This window comes from Eurypyga helias, unplaced genomic scaffold (assembly GCF_000690775.1).
Source record: "Eurypyga helias isolate BGI_N326 unplaced genomic scaffold, ASM69077v1 scaffold2567, whole genome shotgun sequence".
Classification (NCBI taxonomy): domain Eukaryota; kingdom Metazoa; phylum Chordata; class Aves; order Eurypygiformes; family Eurypygidae; genus Eurypyga; species Eurypyga helias.
In genome coordinates, this window is record NW_010262203.1 from 77413 (window position 1) to 98664 (window position 21252).

Sequence of the window (21252 nt, forward strand, 5' to 3'; positions counted from 1 at the left end):
CGAGGGAGGGGATTCTGCCCCTCTACTCTGCTCTGGTGAGACCCCACCTGAAGTGCTGTGTCCAGCTGTGGAGCCCTGAACATCAGAAGTATATGGAACAGTTGGAGAGAGTCCAGAGGAGGCCACGAAGATGCTCAGAGGGCTGGAGCTCCTCTGCTATGGGGACAGGCTGAGAGAGTTGGGCTTGTTCAGCCTGGAGACGAGAAGGCTCCGGGGAGACCTTATAGCACCTTCCAGTACCTGAAGGGGCTACCAGGAAGCTGGGGGGGACTTTTTACAAGGGCCTGTATATATGGAACAGTTGGAGAGAGTCCAGAGGAGGCCACGAAGATGCTCAGAGGGCTGGAGCTCCTCTGCTATGGGGACAGGCTGAGAGAGTTGGGCTTGTTCAGCCTGGAGACGAGAAGGCTCCGGGGAGACCTTATAGCACCTTCCAGTACCTGAAGGGGCTACCAGGAAGCTGGGGGGGACTTTTTACAAGGGCCTGTAGTGACAGGACAAGGGGTAACGGGTTAAATTGAAAGTGGGGAGGTTTAGATTAGATATCAGGAAGAAATTCTTCCCGGAGAGGGTGGTGAGGCACTGGAACAGGTTACTCAGAGAAGCTGTGGATGCCCCATCCCTGGAAGTGTTCAAGGCCAGGCTGGATGAGGCTTTGAGCAACCTGGTCTAGTGGAAGGTGTCCCTGCCCATGGCAGAGGGGTTTGAACTAGATGTTGTTTAAGGTCTCTTCCAACCCAAACCCTTCCATGATTATATGATTATGATTATACATCATAGATATTTATTATAACTGCAAAAGTAACTTAAGTTTCTTCCTAAATAAAGAGGCAGTACATATTGCCTCCTCATAGTGTCCTCATAGTGACTTTTCTATTAATAACACACCATGGTCTGGTTAAGAAAATTATTTAAAACACTGGACCACATGCTGGATTTTTAATGGATTTTTCCTCATTTAAATAGAATCAGAGTAGTAAGTAGTAAGAAAAGTAAGAATACGTAGACAGGAAAGTAAGATTTCACAGCTATAAATTACATATAAACTCCCCTCTTTCATCTCATTGGTTTTTTTTTTTTTTTTTAGAAGTAAGCCACATACTAATTGATGTCTCAAAGGCACAGTGATACTTTAACATTGGTGTTCAGTTTTTATCATGCATAAAGCATTCTTAAACTTACTCTCATGGTCACACTGATTGCACTATTCATGTTGCCTTTGTACAGCCATCCTTGTTTTGTTATTCCACCCTTCTGAGACCCAAGAGATGCTGCATCCTAGTGACGAAGAGAGACAGGAAAGAAAAAAAACATGAAGTTTTGCATCACAATCTCAAACTGTTATATTTATTGAAAATTTTAGAAGTAATTTTTAAAAGATAGAATAGCTAGGCTCATAATGTAATGATAATAAAGGACTCTCAGACCCTGCCAAAGTTCTACAGCTTTCTAATTCTGATTATTTTATTTGAATAAAATATGAGGTATGAGCCTGACCTCATCTAACTTCTGATAGGTAACTGGCGTGGTTTAACCTGGGCACATATATAGGCTTTGTCTATGGTCAGAAGGATGATCAGACTTATCGATAGTTAAATATTAATCAAAATAAAACCCACTGAAATAGGGGAAAGAGGGAAAAATTCAAAGTATTTACTCTGTAAGCTTTTTCCTATATTCCAATCCTCCAGTGCAAGAAGTTTTACCAATTTCTATTACCAATAAGATCAGTGTGAACTTATGCTTATCCAGAACTTCAATTGAGATTTCTCAAACCATTTTTGCTTTATATATATTACTTCAAAAACACTACTTACAGAATTTACAGAGAACTAAGTCTTGAATTCTTGAATTGGATTTGCCCTTTTACAGAGCAAAATCAAAGCTTTCTAAAGAGAAGACGACCAAACTTGGCAGTAATGGCAAGGTTCCAAACAGCAGAAGCAATGCAAGCATCAGACAGCAGCACACCCACTGCCAGTATGCCTCTTCCATCTGCCAGCTGATGTACTTAGTAACTACGTCAAAATCCATAAAATGTTAGCAACTACCAAAACGTGGTACTCTACCACCAAAACTGATCAAAATGATGACAGATTTAAAATTGTCACAGAATATTAAATCACCAGTTCCAGTAATCTTTTAGAGCTGCACCAAGCAGACTTGACTATGGTTTCCAGATGAGGTAACCCATTTTGACTTAACAAAAATATTAATCAGAGATGTGTAGGAAAATTTTCAACGATCTAGAGGAGAAATACTCCTGATAAATTATTACAATAAACATTCAGAATGAGCTGAGCATCTAGTTGAGAACAAAAAATACAAAAATTTCCTCAAGTGCCTCAGCTACTTTTTTTAATTCCAAATCTTGGAATAATATGATTAAGTTTCCAGAACTAAATTAAGGAATATTCTGTAAGAATTAACTAGTTAATTAATTTACAGCTTAGTCTGTCTAGCTTACATATGCACATGCCAACTTCCAAAAAACTGCAAGCAGAAGGCAAAAGATTAGTCTGTTCCTTCAAAAACTCTAGTCAGCTTGATATTATAGAAATTAGGTACAGAAAGGATGACATGGTCATCAACTATCAGAACCCTTATATCAGACATAATTCCCCAGAAGCATAGACCAGAGACACTCAAGTTATCACATGCCCCAGTGAGTCTCACTGTCCAAGCAAATACAGCCTACCTGTTTCATATTTTCAAATCATAAGTCCTCACTCCTGTTCTATTACCTAGATAACCATTTTCCTTGTACAACAGACAAGATACAGAGACAACAATTTAAAACATTGGGTTTCCCACTATGATTCTGCACTGCTGCTGGTAGAAGTTAACCCCAAGGAAAGGATAGTTTAAACCCACTCTTAGAAGTCTGAAATGATGAGTTGATGAGTTATCATCAAAACTTTGTACAGAACCACCAACGCTTTTCTGTAATTTCACAAACCTTACATAGGACTACGTGACATGACAAGAATTCCTTCATTACTCCTGCTAACAACGATTAACATAGAGCTCTAAGACTCTTATTCCAGTTCTGAGTCTCTGAACTGCGCAGTTTCCCAACTGCGTTGAACCGCGTGTTTCCTAACAGTAAATTTGACTGTCATTTAGACCTCTCTAGTTACACTTCTTTCCATCAGGCAGGATTCCTGCCTTCAGAGCCAAAAAGCTACCGAATCTTTCCAGCTGACCACCTGTTAACACAATGGAACCCAGAACCCAGTCGTTAACACATGACTTATACACAGAAAACATACTTCCTGTTTCCAACTGGTAAGTAAATTTCCTCATTTTTATTATTACTGCTGCACACTGCGTTTCACTGTTTTTTAATGATCTTTCCCACAAACTCGGCTCCAAAGTTTACTTCAACAGCAACTGTTTCAACAAAAACAATTCTTTATCTTGATCCCATACTCCAGGCTAATTTAAAAATTCCATTTACAAACATCAACCTGATAGTCCAAATGAATTTTGGAAAGATAAGTCTCTCCTGTTTAACGGTCCAAGGTTAGTTTAATCTTTGTCTGTTTCTCCTCAAATTTTTAATCACTTGCAGCTTTTTGTTTTCTATCATTCTCTTAATAAACTTGCTTTCTTAAAAATAAACCTTAAACAAAAGTAAAACAAAAAGAACACCAAACAAGTTTTAACCTAAGGTTTGCATATACGTTTTTTGGCATACAAAAATGGTGCTGTTTTAATGAAAAGTCTCTTGCATTAATTCTTCCCTTGAGGGAAGTATTTATGGTGTGTCGCCCACCCTACACCCATTAAGCTCCCTTTTCTTCCCAGCACGCTTTTTTCCTTGTGTTTATAGTTTAAAGTTCCTCAACAAAAGGTAGCAGACCTCTTCTCCAGTGACTACCTCTGAAAGAGGTATGACATTCCTGCCTGCTCTAACAGGAAACTGAGTAGAAGGAAACAGGAAGTCCTCTACACTTCCCAGTACAAAACACACCACCTGATAACAGCCAAGCTATAGTTTTTCAGTGTTTAGCTAACTCTAGCTGTAAGTATTTTTCCTAGTAACCATCACAGACAATTATATCTCCATTTAATTTCTTCATGTTTAACTCACTGTTTTCTAAAACATTTCTGTAGCCAGAGATATTACCACAGTAAATAATGCCAAGGCTTTTTACTTTCAGTACAATATACAATATAATTATTCCCACCTTACATATAACAAAATTTGGATATAGATGCATGTAATTATTTGTCCAAACATCACAGTGCAGATTAATAGCAGCGCTGGAGAAAAGCATCCCAAGACTACCTGTCCAGGAATCCACCTATACAGATGCCCTCCCTGGACTTTTTTCCACATTTAATCCAGGAAAACTTGGAACAAACTGCTTCTATTTCATATGAAGCCGTTCTGAATACAAGGAATTTAGAAGCAAAGTAATTGCCAAAGGGTAAAAGCCAAAAAAAAAAAAAATTTTTAGTTTAATTCTTTCCTGGTATGCAAGAGTTCAAGTACTTGTCAGAAAACATTGGCATTTAAACACTGTGTTTTGAAACAGGGTGTGGTAAAAATTAAATAAATCACATAACAGAAGCAGTTACTGAAAAAAGTTTCTGACATTTGAAACACTTGAAAATTCCTTGAGACTACAGATCTCTGATTTCCCTAAACCAATGACAAAAAAAAACAACAACATTAAGAGTTTTAGTCAATTTTTCTAGCTTTTCTTTCTATGACCTGAGGTCTTATCCTATACTCAAATTTATGACAAACTAATTTTAGATCACACTGCATGCTATACTACCATGCATGAGTAAGCATGTGTACTGTCATGTTGGAACAGATCCACCTATGATTGTGCTTGACTCTGTGATTAAACTGCATAAAGTATTTCTCTGTGTGCCTGTCTATACAGAAACAGTGTAAGACAAGAGAGATTTTTATGAAAGCTGAAGGATTATACATCACCAAGTATTAGAACTTCAATCTCACCATCTGTCAAAACTTGTTCTACTCATGTGACAGATCTCAGGAGTACAAGGCTAATTGAAAGGAGATAGGTAAAATAGCTATGTTGTTTTCCCAATCAGGCTGATCAAGCTAATCTCTGTTTTCATTTGCTGACTTCAACATTTACCCCAACTTGAAACCTCTCCTGATCCAACATTCTTTACTGAAAGCAACAGAAAGTAAGGAATTGCTGTTATCTCACCTCATCTTTATCTGCTTCTTCATCCACCTCATATAAATGAACTGGAAGCTTCTCAGATTTCGTCCCTTTACTGTGAAACAAAAGAAGTTTCTAAAATACTAGAAATTTTGTGATTAGTTGCATATTTTATAGCTGCAAAAATAAAGATATTATTTTCCTAACTGAAGAGAAAAAAAGCACAGGAATAACTGAGTAAAAACATGTATTTTTCATCAAATGTATTTCTTATCCAGCAATTTTCCTGATTTCCACATCTGACCACAGACTTCCCTTTCTTCCACTTGTCACTGTCCTTACATATGACTGCAGAGAACCAATGCTTTCTCATTCACTGCACTCCTAATACTTTGGGAGCAAGAATTCACACATGTAACGACAGGCTCCTTTTAGGACAATGAGTTTATTTATATTCCTATTGACTAGCATGGTTTCTGTTCAGGGCAAGTGAAAAGCAGGACTTTTACAAAACCTGCGACTAAACCAGAACTTTTCACAGGAAAAGCAAGCTATTGCTGAACTGTTAAAAGCAGGTGAGTAGGTAGGGAAGACACAGATCTTCAAGAGTTGTGGGATTCAGAGTATTCAGCCACTCTCAGATACTGAAAAAGTTGGAAAAGATTTCTGTAGCAGATATTTTAGAAAGTCTGTAATAGATGTGGATGAGGCTTTTGCTTTGAATCATCCTGTGAAAATCTGCACTAGTTCAAACACTTGCTCTAACCATCTCAGTTATGTTCTAATCCCTAAGCTCCTAAAAGGAGTTCCAAAAGCTGCCTTTGAAGCTACAAAACCAGAATATTGCCATTTTACTTTCATATAAACATTAGCCTGTTTTATTTACAATGCTTACATTCACACTGTCAATGAATGTAAGTTCTTGTTTTGACCTGCCTATTAATAAGGCAGTTTTATTACGGCATCTTTCCAGAAAATGGTTTAACAAGGTTTTATACCTTCAAATTCAGCAATAGAAGTTCCATCCAAGAAATCTACCATCTCTACTAACTGTTAAACGTTTGACATGGCATATTTCAAGTTACATATTACATGTATTAACACATTTATATAAAATAGAGTTTGGTTCCTTCACAAATTCAAGTTCTTTATTATACCACTAATAACATACTTACGTTGGAAGCTGCCGAAACTCTCCCGAGTAATCTTCAAATCTATAGTTAACAACATGCCAGTCTGAATTGTAGGTTTTGATGCACTGTTTTAATGAAAAACAAACATCAATATTAACTGAAAATTAACAGCATTCCTGAGACACACACAAAAACCTCTTAAGATACAGCTGTTTATGAGCTACTATGGTTACATGTCGATCTCTATGAGCATTCTGTATGCTTTCCTCCTTTTGCAATATAGTGCAATACAGCTTTTTACAAGTAATGTGTTTCAACAGGACGTTATCATCTGCTAGATGTGTATCATAAAACCAGAAAAAGGTGAATACACAGAGCGTCTGGATTAACCATTTTCAATTGACTGACGAGTTAAAGCAGCATTCTGCTGCAGCTGAAAACATGACTAAGCCTTTAGAAAACTCAGCACGAATATACAGGTGCATTGTTAAAATTGACTATTCTATTTCGCACATACAGATATGGAGAAACTAAAAAAAAAAAAAAAAACAACACAACCCACATATATCTTCTCCTTAAATTTGTTTCTAGTGTGATTAACTTCATATTTAAGTTTAAGCTACGTGCTTCCAGCTGTTGAAAAGCTATTATGTCATTAAGCTCTGGCCTAGATCACAGGAAATACTGTTTTACTCCACCCATATTGCTACAACATAAAAGTACTGATTTATCTTGGCTTTGACTGAAGCAACATAAACCTGGCAAAATCTGTTGCCAGAAACCATACGGTACAAGATTTTATGTGTTACATGAATAGACTTACATGTACACAAACGTAGCATCTAATAATTCATAAATATTTTTTCTATATTTCAAAACACAAAGTTAATACTTGCCAAGCAATTGTTTCTGCAGAAACTCATTAAACTTAATGAATTACCTATAACACTGCTCCCTCTCTGTCTATCTTCTTCAAAATTATCTAAGAGCTGTTTAGGTTGGGTATTAAGGGTACATATAACTGTGGAGAAAACACTTTGAGGTTTGAGGTAAATTCAGCTATTTGGAGCTCCTTCAGTTTTCTTGGAATTAGAAAAGGCATTTACTTATTTCAGATGTTAAAATATGAGCTTAAAAAGTATACCAGTAGATAATATAAAAAAGGCAAAAATTTTAAACCTTTCATTTGTGAAAGGCTTCAACAAGACACCAAATGAAATGCAACATTACAATCAGAATCAAGGGAACGTCAACATAAGCACGCAGGTATGAGAAACTTCAGGTTTAAGGATCTCTTTTTCTACATACAAACTCAGCAGCCATAATGAATTTTGGCCTCTACAAGTGTTACAGCTGTAAGTATCTCTGTTCCAGTACACTGTACAAGATTATTATGAACAAACTAAGAATGACTGGTGTCAACCACTTTATCAGGAAAAACAAGTAACATGGACTCCTTCAGATTTACTATTGTCCCTAGTATTACATATGGAAATCACTCATGTTCATCTGGGAATGACAGAAGCATAGAGAAGGTAGAGGAGAAGCATCTGCAAAAGCCAATTGTAAAAGTTATCCTGTAATCCTCCTTTTCCAGACACCAATGGAAAAAATACTAGGTTTTCCCAGAAATTTTCCCTTGAAATCATTGACAAGTAAAAGGCAGTAAATATTTAATAATTCTTTTCAGAGGTCTCTTTCTTGTTTTTTTAAAAGGTAAATGAAAAAGAAACAAACAATTCAGGTATAATACTGCTATTACACACCACCACATGCAATTCCAATATTACCTCAGTTACAAATAAGCTTTGAGCTTCCTTCTCTGCATTTTCAGGAACTGTTGAACGGATGTATCGACTCTGCCGTTTCAATAACGCTGTCTGATAAACAATAAAAACAATAAATGAAACTTGCAATTAAAGGAAAAATGACACATTATGGCAACACTCAATTAGACAACTACTGTAAGACAGAAGCTCAGCAGAAACCATCCTGCGAAAGCACTGTTTCAGAATAGCCAATTAATGAGCATTTGCTTTCATTCAAAGCAATCTTCTGGACCACTAATGAAGCTAACTACACAGCAACAGAAATTATTCTGCACCATGTGGAAAAGTATCTCACAGCTTAGGTTATCAGAGATGGACAAGAGTTCGCATAGCCTAGACCTGCAAGGGGGTTGTGATCCCTCACCTGTTGGCTATACTCCACACACTGCAGCACCAGGAAGGATCAGAAAAACGTGAAAAGAAAAAAAACTCCACATATTAACGGTCAAAAAGCAGAAGGATACACAAGTACATTACCTCATCTCTGTTAAGAGTTTGATGTGTAAGGTGATTATTTCTGTCATTACCAAAGCCTTGCCCCATTATGTGGGAACAGTATTTAACATTACAATATTCAAGTACAGTAAAGACTTAAAGAAAAAAAGAAAATTATCCTATACTCATGGTCAAGTCATTCATTGAGTCCAGAACCCTGCTGAAAAGCAACAATGTTAACTGCCTGGGTGGGAGAAGCGGGGAGGCATTAAAACGAAAAACCACAAAACCAGAAATTTCATGGGACCAATAAATCTTACAAAATACAGTTTTTAAAAAACTAACTGGCAAGAAGGTAACTCATTCATATGCTAACAGCATTTAAGAAACATATTCCTTATTTCAAACCATATTGAGTTTAAAGTATTTGTTTTCACAAGCTATGGCAAGAAAGATTGAGGGTATTAAGCTACACTGTAAGCCCTAAAGGCCAGAACACATAGATCCCATTTTCAGCCTGAAATAGTCTGATATTTGATAGGAATTTATTTATATTTTATACAATATATACATAGTATATGATATACAACATATTTTCTATAAGCATGCAAGTAGACTATGGTGGGGGGTTTTAAGTTATTATTTAAAAAAGAGCCCAGAGACTAGGGTGTCATCTTTCCAGGCACTTCTCATGGGTAAGCCATGAACTCTAGTCCTAGAGTCCTACGACTACAGTGGAACTCCATAAAACTGAACTAGCAGCACTTCCTGCTAGAACATCTGCTCCTGTTATCCTGCTACACAATTATCAGTACAATAGTTTTTTTCCTAGTCTTTCACATATAAAAAGATTTTTATCTCAGTACTGTAGCAAGAAGAGTGACAAAACAGAAGAATTTAATTTGCCGATTTTCTCCGTGTTAGTAATTGTGTTAAGGCATGCCAGCTCTTTCTCAGCTCATCCATCAGCTGCAGGAGTTCATCAGAGCCAGGAAATACAAATCGAAATGCTTTTGATTCAGAGCAAATTCCTAAAAACAAGTACTAAAGCAACAGCACAGTATTTTAAAATGCAAGCACGCACATACATATACAGCGTATTACAAAAGAAAAACTAGGAAGGAAGGATTGTCTTTTCTAGAAACTTTCTTCACAGCTACGTTGGTTGAACTGTTCCATACAAGTGAAATGTTTCAACTCTGAGTTTGAGTTCCAATTTGATTTATGGCAGCACTGGGAAGAGTGTCTCATGCTCTCAAAGAAGATAAAAAAAACCTTTCAATTACTGTTTGACAGCACAGTAATTGAAAGGTTCTTTAATCTTCTATGAAGAAAACAGCTTTTAACACTAAACAGGATGCACACGCACTACTGAGGCACACAATTCAGAGACTTTTACTGATACTGCTTGCTGAGTGAGTCTCAGGGATTTAGGATATTAGCACCATGTGCTGAGGTTTCAGAGAAGGCCACAGCAGAAAGCACATTTCACCAAGTCTCACTGCGAAGGAGGACGCGCTACTCAGCACCTGACGGAATACGGATAGTGAATCTGGCAACAAACAGCACAGACCATGACGGACAGTTTAAGATTTTCAAACTCTTTCTGTCACAAGATTGTTTTGCTAGTGCTACTTAGCATTACACAAGATTTGGGAATGTAAAAACCAGCGTGAAGTTAGATTTCCCATTTTACTTATCTTGGGCTAGAAAGTGTTTTCATGTTCTTGACAGTTTTAGCAAATGGTTCTGTTTCTGAGGTTGAAAAAAAAAAAATGTTTTACTGGTGTTAAAATCTGGCATGCAATTTTCTGAATCATCCTAGTCCCACTTCCGTGTGCTTTCAGGGCAAAGCGATAGCAAGATGGCCAGGGTTCTTAAGGCAAACATGCTTTTTGTGGCATTAATGAACTGCCAGAAGACAGCCAAGTATTTTTTAGTGAGGTGTCTTAGCATAGCGCACACAAATATTTAAAATTAATGAATGTGTGGGGCTATGGTGGGCCTTTTCCCGGTCACAATTCATACAAAAGTCAACGCTGCCAAGTATGAATCAACAAAATCAAGTCTTTAGTTCTATCAAGCTGAAAAATAAGCATGTGCAAATTTTTCATATAAAAATATTTAATCGAAAGAAAAGAAAAACAAACCAAATCACACACGAAGTACTTCTCAAAAATATTTGTTTCATTTTGGAAAATAAGGAGCCAACCCCTATATTTCTATAGCAAAAACTAATGGTAGGCCTTAGATTTCCAGCATTTTGCCTTTTGTAGAAAGGTATCTTCCTCAGCCATTCTACTGAGCAAAAGTCCACATGCCAGTATTTGAGAGGAAAGGAGTATAGTAGATGTACATGAGACACAGAAGCCAGCCAACACACAAGATTCCTCAAGCGCATTTGACCTCTCTGCAGACCTGTCCATTTCAGTTTGTCATTCCTTAGCTTTTGCCTTTCTCCCTCCTGCATTTTTAACAAGGGCATTTCCTATTTTTCTCACCACTTTGTAAGTATTCAAGCAGTGTGCGTCATCTGATAATGTTCTCTTCTGCTCTTTAAATTCGACACTGTCCACCTAGTGACAGTACTCTTATTCTATGCAAGTCTCAGCAGCTACAGCGAACAGAGAAACTACAAAATATTGCTGCTGACAACACATATTCACTACCAATACCTGCTTTAAAAATTATTTTTTCCTTTTTGTCCTCTCTTTCCAGTGTTGGGTGTTGAACATGAGCTAATTATATTTTCCCCCAAAACCACTCCCCCCCTCATCCCTTTAGGGTGTTTGAATTAACAGTTGATTATTCAAAATATTGGGAATAAAAGCAAAAGCCACAACAGTGGACAAGTGTATATGAACAATCTCCATTGGTTATACATAAAAGTCCTGTATCTTACTGATAAAATAGGGACTACGCAAAACACAGGAAAAATGGGGAGAAAAGTGCAAGGTTTCAATTCAGTCTCATACCCAGGCCATCCTCACTTCAGATGACGTTACACAGAGGCAAATACAAGAAGTAGTGACAAAAATCGTTTTAAAAGAGTCGATGGAAAAGATGGCCTACTCTGTGTTAGACCATGCCTTTAAAGCTACTACATGCCAGAACAGACTCGTTTGTTGCATAGGAAGTGTCAGAAGCTGTATTATAAGGTAATTTCCAAACTAAACTGAAGGCTTGGTTTAGAGTAGTTGGTTTAAGGCTCAAGGAAAAACACAAAACAGATTTTAAAAGAAAATAAAGTCAGTGAAATTTCTTCAAATATTTCAAAATGAGTTACTGTATTTTGACCAGTTTACTTTGTGCTCTCTAAAACTAGGACATTACTTGACCATTTCTTATTTGCTTGTTACTTGCACTCAAGATGAGTTTTCTTGTAGAATGACCTGGGTTTACTTTCATTTCTGCAAAGTTGGCATAATATCTATTTTCAGAGTTACTTATATCACATTAACTAAAAGCCAAGAGCTTTAAGGGAAAGCGTGTTAAATTTGTGTGGCTCCAAACCAAAAGTAACAAAGGTGAAACAATGTCTAAGCTAGGCACCAAAATGCCTTGAAAATAACAGTGGGATAACTTAATTTGTTAGGAATGTATCCACACTGTATTTGCTACAAGTAAACTTACCCTGTATTGGGAAAAATATCTCCTAAAGGAATGGAGGCAGTACTCCTAAGTTAGGTATTTTGAGACAAAAGCATTTAAATACAAGGTGTCTTACTGCAAAGTGATCACTACTATAGTTCTGGGTTAAGGTTTCTTTTAATTAATTACCTGGCATGCATTTAATGTAAACATCACCAATTTCACAGTCACTGAGCATATGATTTTAATGTGAACCATGAAGGCAGTCGGTTTCAAACTAATGCTGTTTAGTTATTAAGCTATTTTGTTATTGAGTAAGTTATTGAAATTCAGGTGACTTGCAATAATTGTAATTAAGATGAAGCCATGAAGAGGCACCAGACTGGATACAAGACTATTCAAGGTTATATAAGAGAAGACTCTCTTCTCAGCAAGAGTCTGGAAGAGGTATAACCTGGAATGACTGACAGCACTGTAATTGAGAGTAGCAAGAGGATTAATAGGAGATGCTCCAATGGGTAGCAGGAAAGCAGGTCTATCATCTTAAACACATTATATGGGTATCATAATGAAAACAAAGCAACGACAAAAAAGCAGCTAGGAATGAACAGACTGCAAAGCACAAAGGTGCTGAAAGTTTAGACAGCCCAGTTACCAAGAATGAAAGCAAACTCAGTGCTGTTAACAGTAAAAAGGATCTCTAAACACAACATGACTGCCCTGATTAATTTGATGAGAACACATTAGGGAATAACCCAGTTAGTGAATTCAGTGCAGCAAACTCAGAACTTGAGCTTATGAAAAGCAACTGAAACAATACTGGAAATAGCAAATTAAAACATGACCTGATATGCAAAGAGAAAGTTGCTTGACAAAGAGCTCTTCTGGAAACTTAAGAAAATCAAATCTTGCTATTATTTGGATATGATAGCATCAAGGAAAATGTAGAAACTCAAAAGGAAAAAAAAAATCATATGTCTGGATTTGAATTATTTGATTATTATTTGGATTTGAAGATCAGCATGAAGCAGGACAAAACTGATGCTTTTCTGACAAGTAAATGAGCTGCTACCAAACATACATAACAGGAGAGAAAACAGGATTCATAACCTCAGCAAACCAAGTTTAAGATGATGCCAAATGCATTTAAGTGCAAAACTGCAAAGGTTCATGTAAGCAGATCAGTTAGAAAATCCTTCAATCTTTATGAGTTTTCCCAGAGCAGAGCATTTTCTATCCCATCCTTGTTCTAATATTTCTCTGGTAAAGGTTTGAGCCGAGGGCTACTTCTGACAGCATGTTGGGAGAAGAGTCACAGCTGAACAGAAAAAGGCAGCTTCCTGGTTTTTTTCTTTCCCTCTCTAGGTGAGAGACTTTCATCGGAAGAAAGAAAGAAAAGCCAGCCAGCTGCCTTCTGTTCTGATATGGACTAACAATTCATACCAGTTGTCATTTAATATCTAGCTTCCCCGAAGCAGTAGGAGTTACAAACCGAACGTGGCACTGACCATGACTACAGAACAAGGCATTAAAACGTTTGTTACAAAAAATTTGCCTCTGAATTCCTGCAAGTATTGTTACTGATTATATGAATAATACAGCTATTGAATTATTGCATTACCTGAAAAAAAAAAAAAGTTATCCAAATTAATCACAAATATTTGCATCCCAATTTCAAAATAATTTTAACTCTAGCTCAAATTCAATAGCGGTACCCATCTGCCTCTCTGAAACTACTTAGCTGCTTTTGTGGTCTACTGAAAATTGTAGAAGTGTTTTCAGTGATATTTTAAGAGCTAGTTTTAGGGCCATACTGGCAACAAAAGCGCCTTAACTCTTAATGTTTTTCTAAATTAACAGGGCTTGACTTCCTTTTCAGGCAAGTGTTTTTTAGATTGCCATCAGTTTAATCTAAGCAGAGGAAAAGCTTCATAAAAATAAAAACTGAATGCTCTTAAGAGGAAATGGCTTAAACAGGTTTTTAGACAATGGTAGGAGTTTCCACCTATGAACTGTTCTAAATGTGTACACAGGTAATTCACAATACTCTAGCCCACCATTTTAAATTCATCTTGTGGGAGGTGAGGGCAGTATCAAACATTTGAGATGAGGCTTATCAACAGCTGCCCACAAACTGTGTGACCACAACAAACTGGGAAAAAGGAATTAAAAAAAAAAAAAGTATGTGAAGCAGAATGGCAAATATGCTGTTATTTAAATTATTCTAATTCTATTCAGAACCATATCAAGACTAATGGTTTCAAAAATGTAAATACAATTATGGAAAACTGCACAGGGTGAAAAGGTTTAATTTGCAAGAAAAAAAACTGAGCACATAAGGGATTTCTGTTCTCTGACCCAGCAATATTTTCCATACACACTGAATGACACATTTAAATGCCTTGCGTTGTTGAAAAGCAGCTAGATAGCTCAAAGTAGTATTGGAGAGTTACAGGCACAATAAAAATATTTGGAGTACGTTTGTGACAGCAAATCTTAGAAGGAAATAAAAGTTTGATAGCATAATAATAAAGTTAGATAGTACAAACCACTCTTCACATCAATCAAGTATAAAACGAGACTCTGCCGAAGACTATATAGAGGAAATCCAGAAAATGTGTTCAGATATTACACTGCTGAGGTATCAAGAAACAGGAAACCTGACTATATTCCGAAACTGTGACTATCTGAAAGAAAGCCTCTGATGTGACACATACTTTAATAAATGCCTCAAACATCTGACCACAGAATCGAAACGAAGGATGACAAAAGGCAGGACAGTTTGTGACCAAAATTACGCCATTCCCTTTAAAGGATGAGACCGAGAGTTATGGACTAGCTTCATTCCTATAGGCCTGAGGTTAAGAATAGCCAAAGAGGCCACTTGAAACAGCAGGGAAAGACTTCAGACATCCTACAGACTGCTCAAACAAAATGCCTAAGCGCATTCTTGACAGGTTTGCTCCTTCTCCATTGATAATCTGAAGCTGTTCACCAGAACGACCCCCAGTAAGTGAACTAGTCGAGAGTATATTCAGCAGACGTATCCTTGATTCCTCTTGATCTGCGATTCTGAAGAGCCACACTGTAGAAGGGGGCCTAGGTGGTATAGCCTGCTTAAGGTCTTCAGTCCCAAAACCAATACCTGGTGTAAGCATGAGTGATCTAGCATTTGAACACGACTATCAGTAGATAATGTTCAGCAGCAGCAGCACTTCTTTTTTCCCTAAGAAGTCTTGCAGTCCTTCAAACTTTCACATGTGACTGAGAACACATGATGTCCAAACTATTCCCTAAACATCTGTAGCTTGGTAAAACCAACATCTTCAGCTCAGAGTGGGAAGCAGAGTTACAAGTAGTTATTCATGTAAGACTTGGTGAAACTGAAGCACACAGACTACATTAAAAGCAGAGTCTAGTTGCTCTCAGGTATATACTTCAATAGGCCAGAGAGAATTAACACTGAAAACTCAACACGTGTCATTTATGGGACTTCTTATGGCCTTTTGCAGAAATACACCGACTCATCACCAACTTTCCACATGCTAAACATAAACTTAGCTTCAGCTACTTGGCTCAATAAAGGGCTCAGCTTTTCACGTAGGTTTTTACAGAACAATTCTAAGGTATCTAACTATGATACAGTCCCTAGAAGTAGATAATTTACCAACAGTTCAGATGCTTGCATACTTTTCAAACACAGGCAGACATTTTGACTGCAGGTATGTGTGAGAGAGACTTTCCCCACTATTTACACCATCTCTTAAGATGTTTGGCCATTATCCTAAGTGGCTCTACAACAAGATACAAAAAATTATATTTAAATGAACAATTTATTTAGATAAATATGGTTATTTTATAGTAATATAATGAAGATGATCACATGTCTTGGTTAAGTCTGGCTTAATCAAATCAGAGTCCTGTTATGCAGGGGTTATTTTGCCAAAACCCAATTTTGGTTGGTAACACACAGCTGACAGTAACAGCTTTCATTTGAACAGGTTCATGTCCTACACTGTCAAGGAGGATGGGGGGGGAGGGAGTCATCCCTTACTTCAAAAGGCAGTAAAATTGCTGAATCACAGAGGAGGAATTTATAATTTTAATAGATGAAGAAATTGTGCTATTTCTTCTTCTGTAACCTGATAGAATAAATCAGGCAGCGTAAAGGAACTCATGGCAAACATTACTTTTTCTGTAAAGAGTCAAACAAACCCCAAAAAAAACAAAGAAAAAACTTCCCCAAAGAAATGGGAAGTTATCATCTCATGACTACTACTGCTAAAAATCCGTCTTATAAAAAAACCAAGGAGGAGGAGGAAGAGAGGATTAAATTACCTGGAAGTCATCATAAGGGAATAGTAGCATTTCACGTAAACCATCATTCAAAATCTGCGTTTTCCTTTGAACGATGACATTTTCGTAGTCTATTGGTTCTATGAGCTTTGGTTTTGCCTATGGGGAAAAAAAAAAGAAAAAGGAAAATAAACTCAGGTATATTGAGGAAAAATTACAATTGTTGACACATTTTAAGAGGTTGGCAGAATGAAATAAAAGTTGGCAGAATGAAATTTCCTCTACACTAAAACCTTACAGCATTCAAAATACAGACTTTATGTCACACTATACCATAGGGATAAGTGCAACTGATAATTACAGAGACACGCATGCTATTTGCCTCAGAAGGAAAAAACTTTTACAAACACACTAAGTCAGAGCTTATCAGAATAATCATGTCTGTATTTTCACTGCAAAAAGACTGTAAAGAAATTACACATCTCTTACATTAAAGCTTGGTACTGCCCAGAAAGCTCTGATCAGGGTTTATCAGGAATTAAAACAATCTTAATTCAAAGCTAAGATCGAACTTTGTTTTATTTCAGTAGTAACCTACTATTAGGGGTAGGCTAATTGATATTCCTTCTTCTCTAAAGTTTTTTCAAAACTCCCATAGCCCATTTGCTTCTTCTTATTTGCATATATAGCTATCCCCAGTTACTATGCATTTGTGCTGGTTTTGGCTGCGGTAGATTTAAATTTATTCATACTAGCCACTACTATGGGGCTGTGTTTTGGATTTGTGCTGGAATCAGTGTTGATAACACAGGGATGTTTTAGCTGTTGCTGAGCAGTGCTGACACAGAGTCAAGGCCTTCTCTGCCCCTCACCCCACCCCACCCACGAGTGGGCTGGGGGTGGACAAGGAGTTGGGAGGGGACACAGCTGGAACAGTTGACCCCAACTGACCAAAGAGATATTCTATTCCATACTATATGACGTCATGCTCAGCATATACAGATGGGGGAAGAAAAAGGAAGGGGTAGGACGTTCAGAGTGATGGTGTTTGTCTTCCCGAGTAACCGTTACGCATGATGGAGCCCTGCTTTCCTGAAGATGGCTGAACACCTGCCTGACCATGGGAAGCGGTGAATGAATTCCTTGTTTTCCTTTGCCTGTGTGCACGGCTTTTGGTTTACCTCTTAAACTGTTCTCAAACATGGGTTTTTTCTCACTTTCACCCTTGTGATTTTCTCCCCCATCCCACTGGGAGGGGAGTGAGCCAGCAGCTGTGCGGGGCTTAGTTGCCAGCTGGGATTAAACCATGACAGTATTGATTCAACTTTTAAATGCTATATCTCTGCTGTCAAGGCATTACAGTTGGCTGTGCACAACCAGAGAAAAGCCTTCACCCTGCCACGCAGCCTGTTAAGTGGTCAGATGGCAAAGCCAGTTCAGAGGGAGCTCTCAATGAGGCAGCACTGCCTCAGAGTGTGCAAACCAATGCAAACGCTGGAGTTATAATCTAAGCTTGCTCTTTCTGCAACTAAAATTGTGTATCACAGTATCAGACAAAAAATTACTTTTTTTTGCAAATAGCAATTAAAAGAGACTTTCAATTTATCCTTTCTTAAGAACAGTATTTTTGAAGTAAGGTATATTAAACATAAGAATAGCAGCAAGGCCAGCTTATGCCACCATTATAGGTAGTAAGACAAAATAAGATTTATATATGTTTTTTGTATAACTTATGTTAATAACCTTTCAAACTCCAGATGCACTACACAAAAATTACCTTTATGTCTAGCAGTAATTGCTACTAAACATTAGTATGTTAATAATATACCTGAGAAACCTTACAGGTGTTTTCTTCATCCATAAGTGAATCAAACTGGTATGTTTTTCAAGAAATTAGGAAAGCTTTACTCAGAGAAAGTTACCAAAGTTCTCAGGCTTAGTCCACAGGCTACTCCTAAGTTACTGGAGATTCCCTCATATCTACCACATAGCAGTTTTACTGTTAAGAAAAATGCAAGAACATAGCAGAGCACAACAGCTGAAAAGGACAAAAAAAGCAAAATCTGGAAAATAAATCTACCAAAAGAAGATGAATGAAATGTAGCTTTGTCAACAAAAGCAGCTACCATTTACAATCACGCTTGAAGGACTTAGTAAAAGTTCTTAAGGTATATAACAACATGCTCGGCACAGACCATACAGCTGGGAGCCACAGTGGAAAGTTACTGTGTCGAGCTTGCCATCTTTCACGTCAGAGGAGACTGTAAACGGCTGTTCAGTTCACTGTATGTTCAGTTCATCCCAACACATGTTAAGAGCTTAGCACCTCAATCACAGCTGCTGCTACATCTACTCCTCTCATTCATGAACACGGCTAATCACAAAGCCAAGAACTAACACCAGTGTCCATCAGAAAAGGCTTAAGTTTATGTTCAGGCCCCCATCTGCAGCTGAAGTGCTTAGTCCATTTATCTCAGAAAAGTGTAAGAGAAGCACGTAAACACAACATAAGGAAAAGTTACATTTTTCTCTCATGTACTAATTACACAAAACATTATGGTGGCAAAAAAACTTTGTTACGTTTGCCTTTGAGTATTCAGACTAGTGCAATGAATCCCGAACTCCTGAAATGGTGTACTCAAAGCTGCCCTGGAATGCAAAAGGCCAGATGCACCTTCTTCACTCAGCTTTTTGACACATTCGCTAGATGCAGCTTCTACCAAATTACACCTTCACAAAATTTCAGGTTGAGCAGCACCACCGTGCCAGATTGTCATTATCACTTCTGATTCCAAAGAAATTCCAGCAACTTCACCTACCCTCTCCAACTCTTTACCAAGGCAGTAACTGCCCAGTATAAATTTTATTCCTTAAGCACATGAGACAAGGATAGCACAGAGGATGGAGAGCCCTTTAAACTTTACTGCTCTGTAAATGAAGTACGTGACAGCATTTATCATTCAGAAAGCAAGACATCCTTCGCTCACCTTTCTCCCACTTTCAAAGTAACGTGTCTCCACCTATCCAGGCAAGCAAGACGCCCATCTGTCAATCACTGAGCTTGAGCTTTTGTGCAACATACTCTTACGTCAGAACAAGGTTTAGGGACAACTACGGTACTACGGCCGAGTCAGGCTTTACCACACAACCATTCCTTCTGAAGAGTTTGTCATGAGAAATGATCTGCAGTGTGCTGCAGTGACAGGTTGATTGGGGTGTGGTGCAGGATGACCGACTTTTAGGAAAAACAAAAAAAAAAGTAATCCAAATTCAATTGGGTCCAAGAAATGTGCAGGGAAAAAATACCATGAGTTGTGTGTACAACAGCCTCTTCTGCCAGCTAACATACTGGTTTCACTATCTGTCTAAACTAATTGACATGAGAGGTGTCACTGGAAGGACCTTCTATCTCTCTCAGGGCATGTTCCTGAACATTCCCACACTAGTACCAGAAACCCAGCCAGAACTTTTGAGCCAGATTAGGAGGTGATCTGGCTTTAGAGGGTTCCTCCCAACCAGCGAGCTTCTAGCCAGACTGTCTCCCTGAAATGCTGATCTGATGACTGCCAATAGATAGTAGCTGATGGGATCCTTTCAGAAGCAGGAGAGATTCAGATTACTAAACAGAACACGAGACCCTGTTCCTGTTAAAGCCTGTTGCAAAAGCATTTTTTAATTCTGCTACTAAGCTTCAGAGCGACTCACAATTTCCAAAATGCCCTTTGAAAAAATTAATTCAGGCCACATAATTTAATACAGTTAAAATGCAATTTGGAAATACTTTTAAAGGAAAGAATAAACATATACATGGTCAATATAGTCAGAAAATTGGCATATCAGGACATCTACTATCTGAGCTAGCAAGCAGATAGGTCACAGCACCAATTCCATGAACCGCTAGCTTGGGAAAGCTGTCACCTCAACTTGGTAATGGATTTTATGTGGTGCTGCACATGATCATCATTTTCATCCATTTCTTCCAGGTGCTGAAGAGCTACATCCATCCCCCTGGTAATTCTCTTGAGAAGGTAATAGGTGAAGACTGGGAGAAAGCTAGCTCTGACCTCTAGAATTTAAAGCTGCTGGAGCTGAGGTCCTGAATATACACCTCTCCTCTAAGTCAATGGGACACAGAGGTAAGTAGTGGTACCAGAAAAACCACACTACCTTTTTATATTCACTCAGTAAAGTAACTGATTTGCAGAAATACCATTTCTGTAAAAATTCATGAAGAATTTGCTTCCCCAAGTTTCTCCAAAGCATTACTCATACCTTTCTTAGTAATTTGTCAGATTCAAAAGGAAGAGGATGTTTTATCAGTTTGAACCAGATATTAAAAAAAGAAAACAATAAACAGCTCACTGACATTGGCATTTAGCCAACCCTACACCACTGCAGGGAAGCAGATTCTCTCTCAAGCTCTTCTTCAGGGGAAGAAAAAAAAAAATCTGCTGGTCTACTATTTCATGTAATACAAAGACAAGATGCTGGGTAGGTACAGTGGTGTTAAACACAATTTATGCACCAGCTGACATAGATAAAACTTTGCCCAGTCAAAACTGCAAAATCAAGTTTATAGACACTAAAAGTCTTTCAAACAAGGCTTAACTTTTTTCCTATTAACGTGCAACAAACAGCACTTTTATTTCCATAATCCAAGAAACTGCTTAGAGCACAGGTCTTCATGGGGTCCAGCACTAGAGCTAGCCAATGCCCTATCTGTAGGAAGATAAACCAGCAAAGTATCTGCCATACCACTTCATTTCTTGCCAATATATATTGTAGGTATAGAAACAAAGCAATTCAAAACAGCAG

The 21252-nt window shown here is 37.7% G+C and overlaps 1 protein-coding gene across 1 annotated transcript in view; it reads right to left on the reverse strand.

The window, feature by feature from the left end:
- Positions 1-21252, reverse strand: part of DOCK9 (dedicator of cytokinesis 9) — a gene marked incomplete at its 3' end in the record, with an annotated part of 114765 nt that overhangs the window by 77063 nt on the left and 16450 nt on the right. The window contains exons 2-6 of the mRNA XM_010155614.1: positions 16480-16596; positions 8077-8166; positions 6329-6411; positions 5199-5268; positions 1183-1278 (exon numbers count right to left, since the gene is read on the reverse strand). Of these exons, the coding sequence (XP_010153916.1) occupies positions 1183-1278; positions 5199-5268; positions 6329-6411; positions 8077-8166; positions 16480-16596 (456 nt within the window). The remainder of the gene's footprint in view (positions 1-1182; positions 1279-5198; positions 5269-6328; positions 6412-8076; positions 8167-16479; positions 16597-21252) is intronic.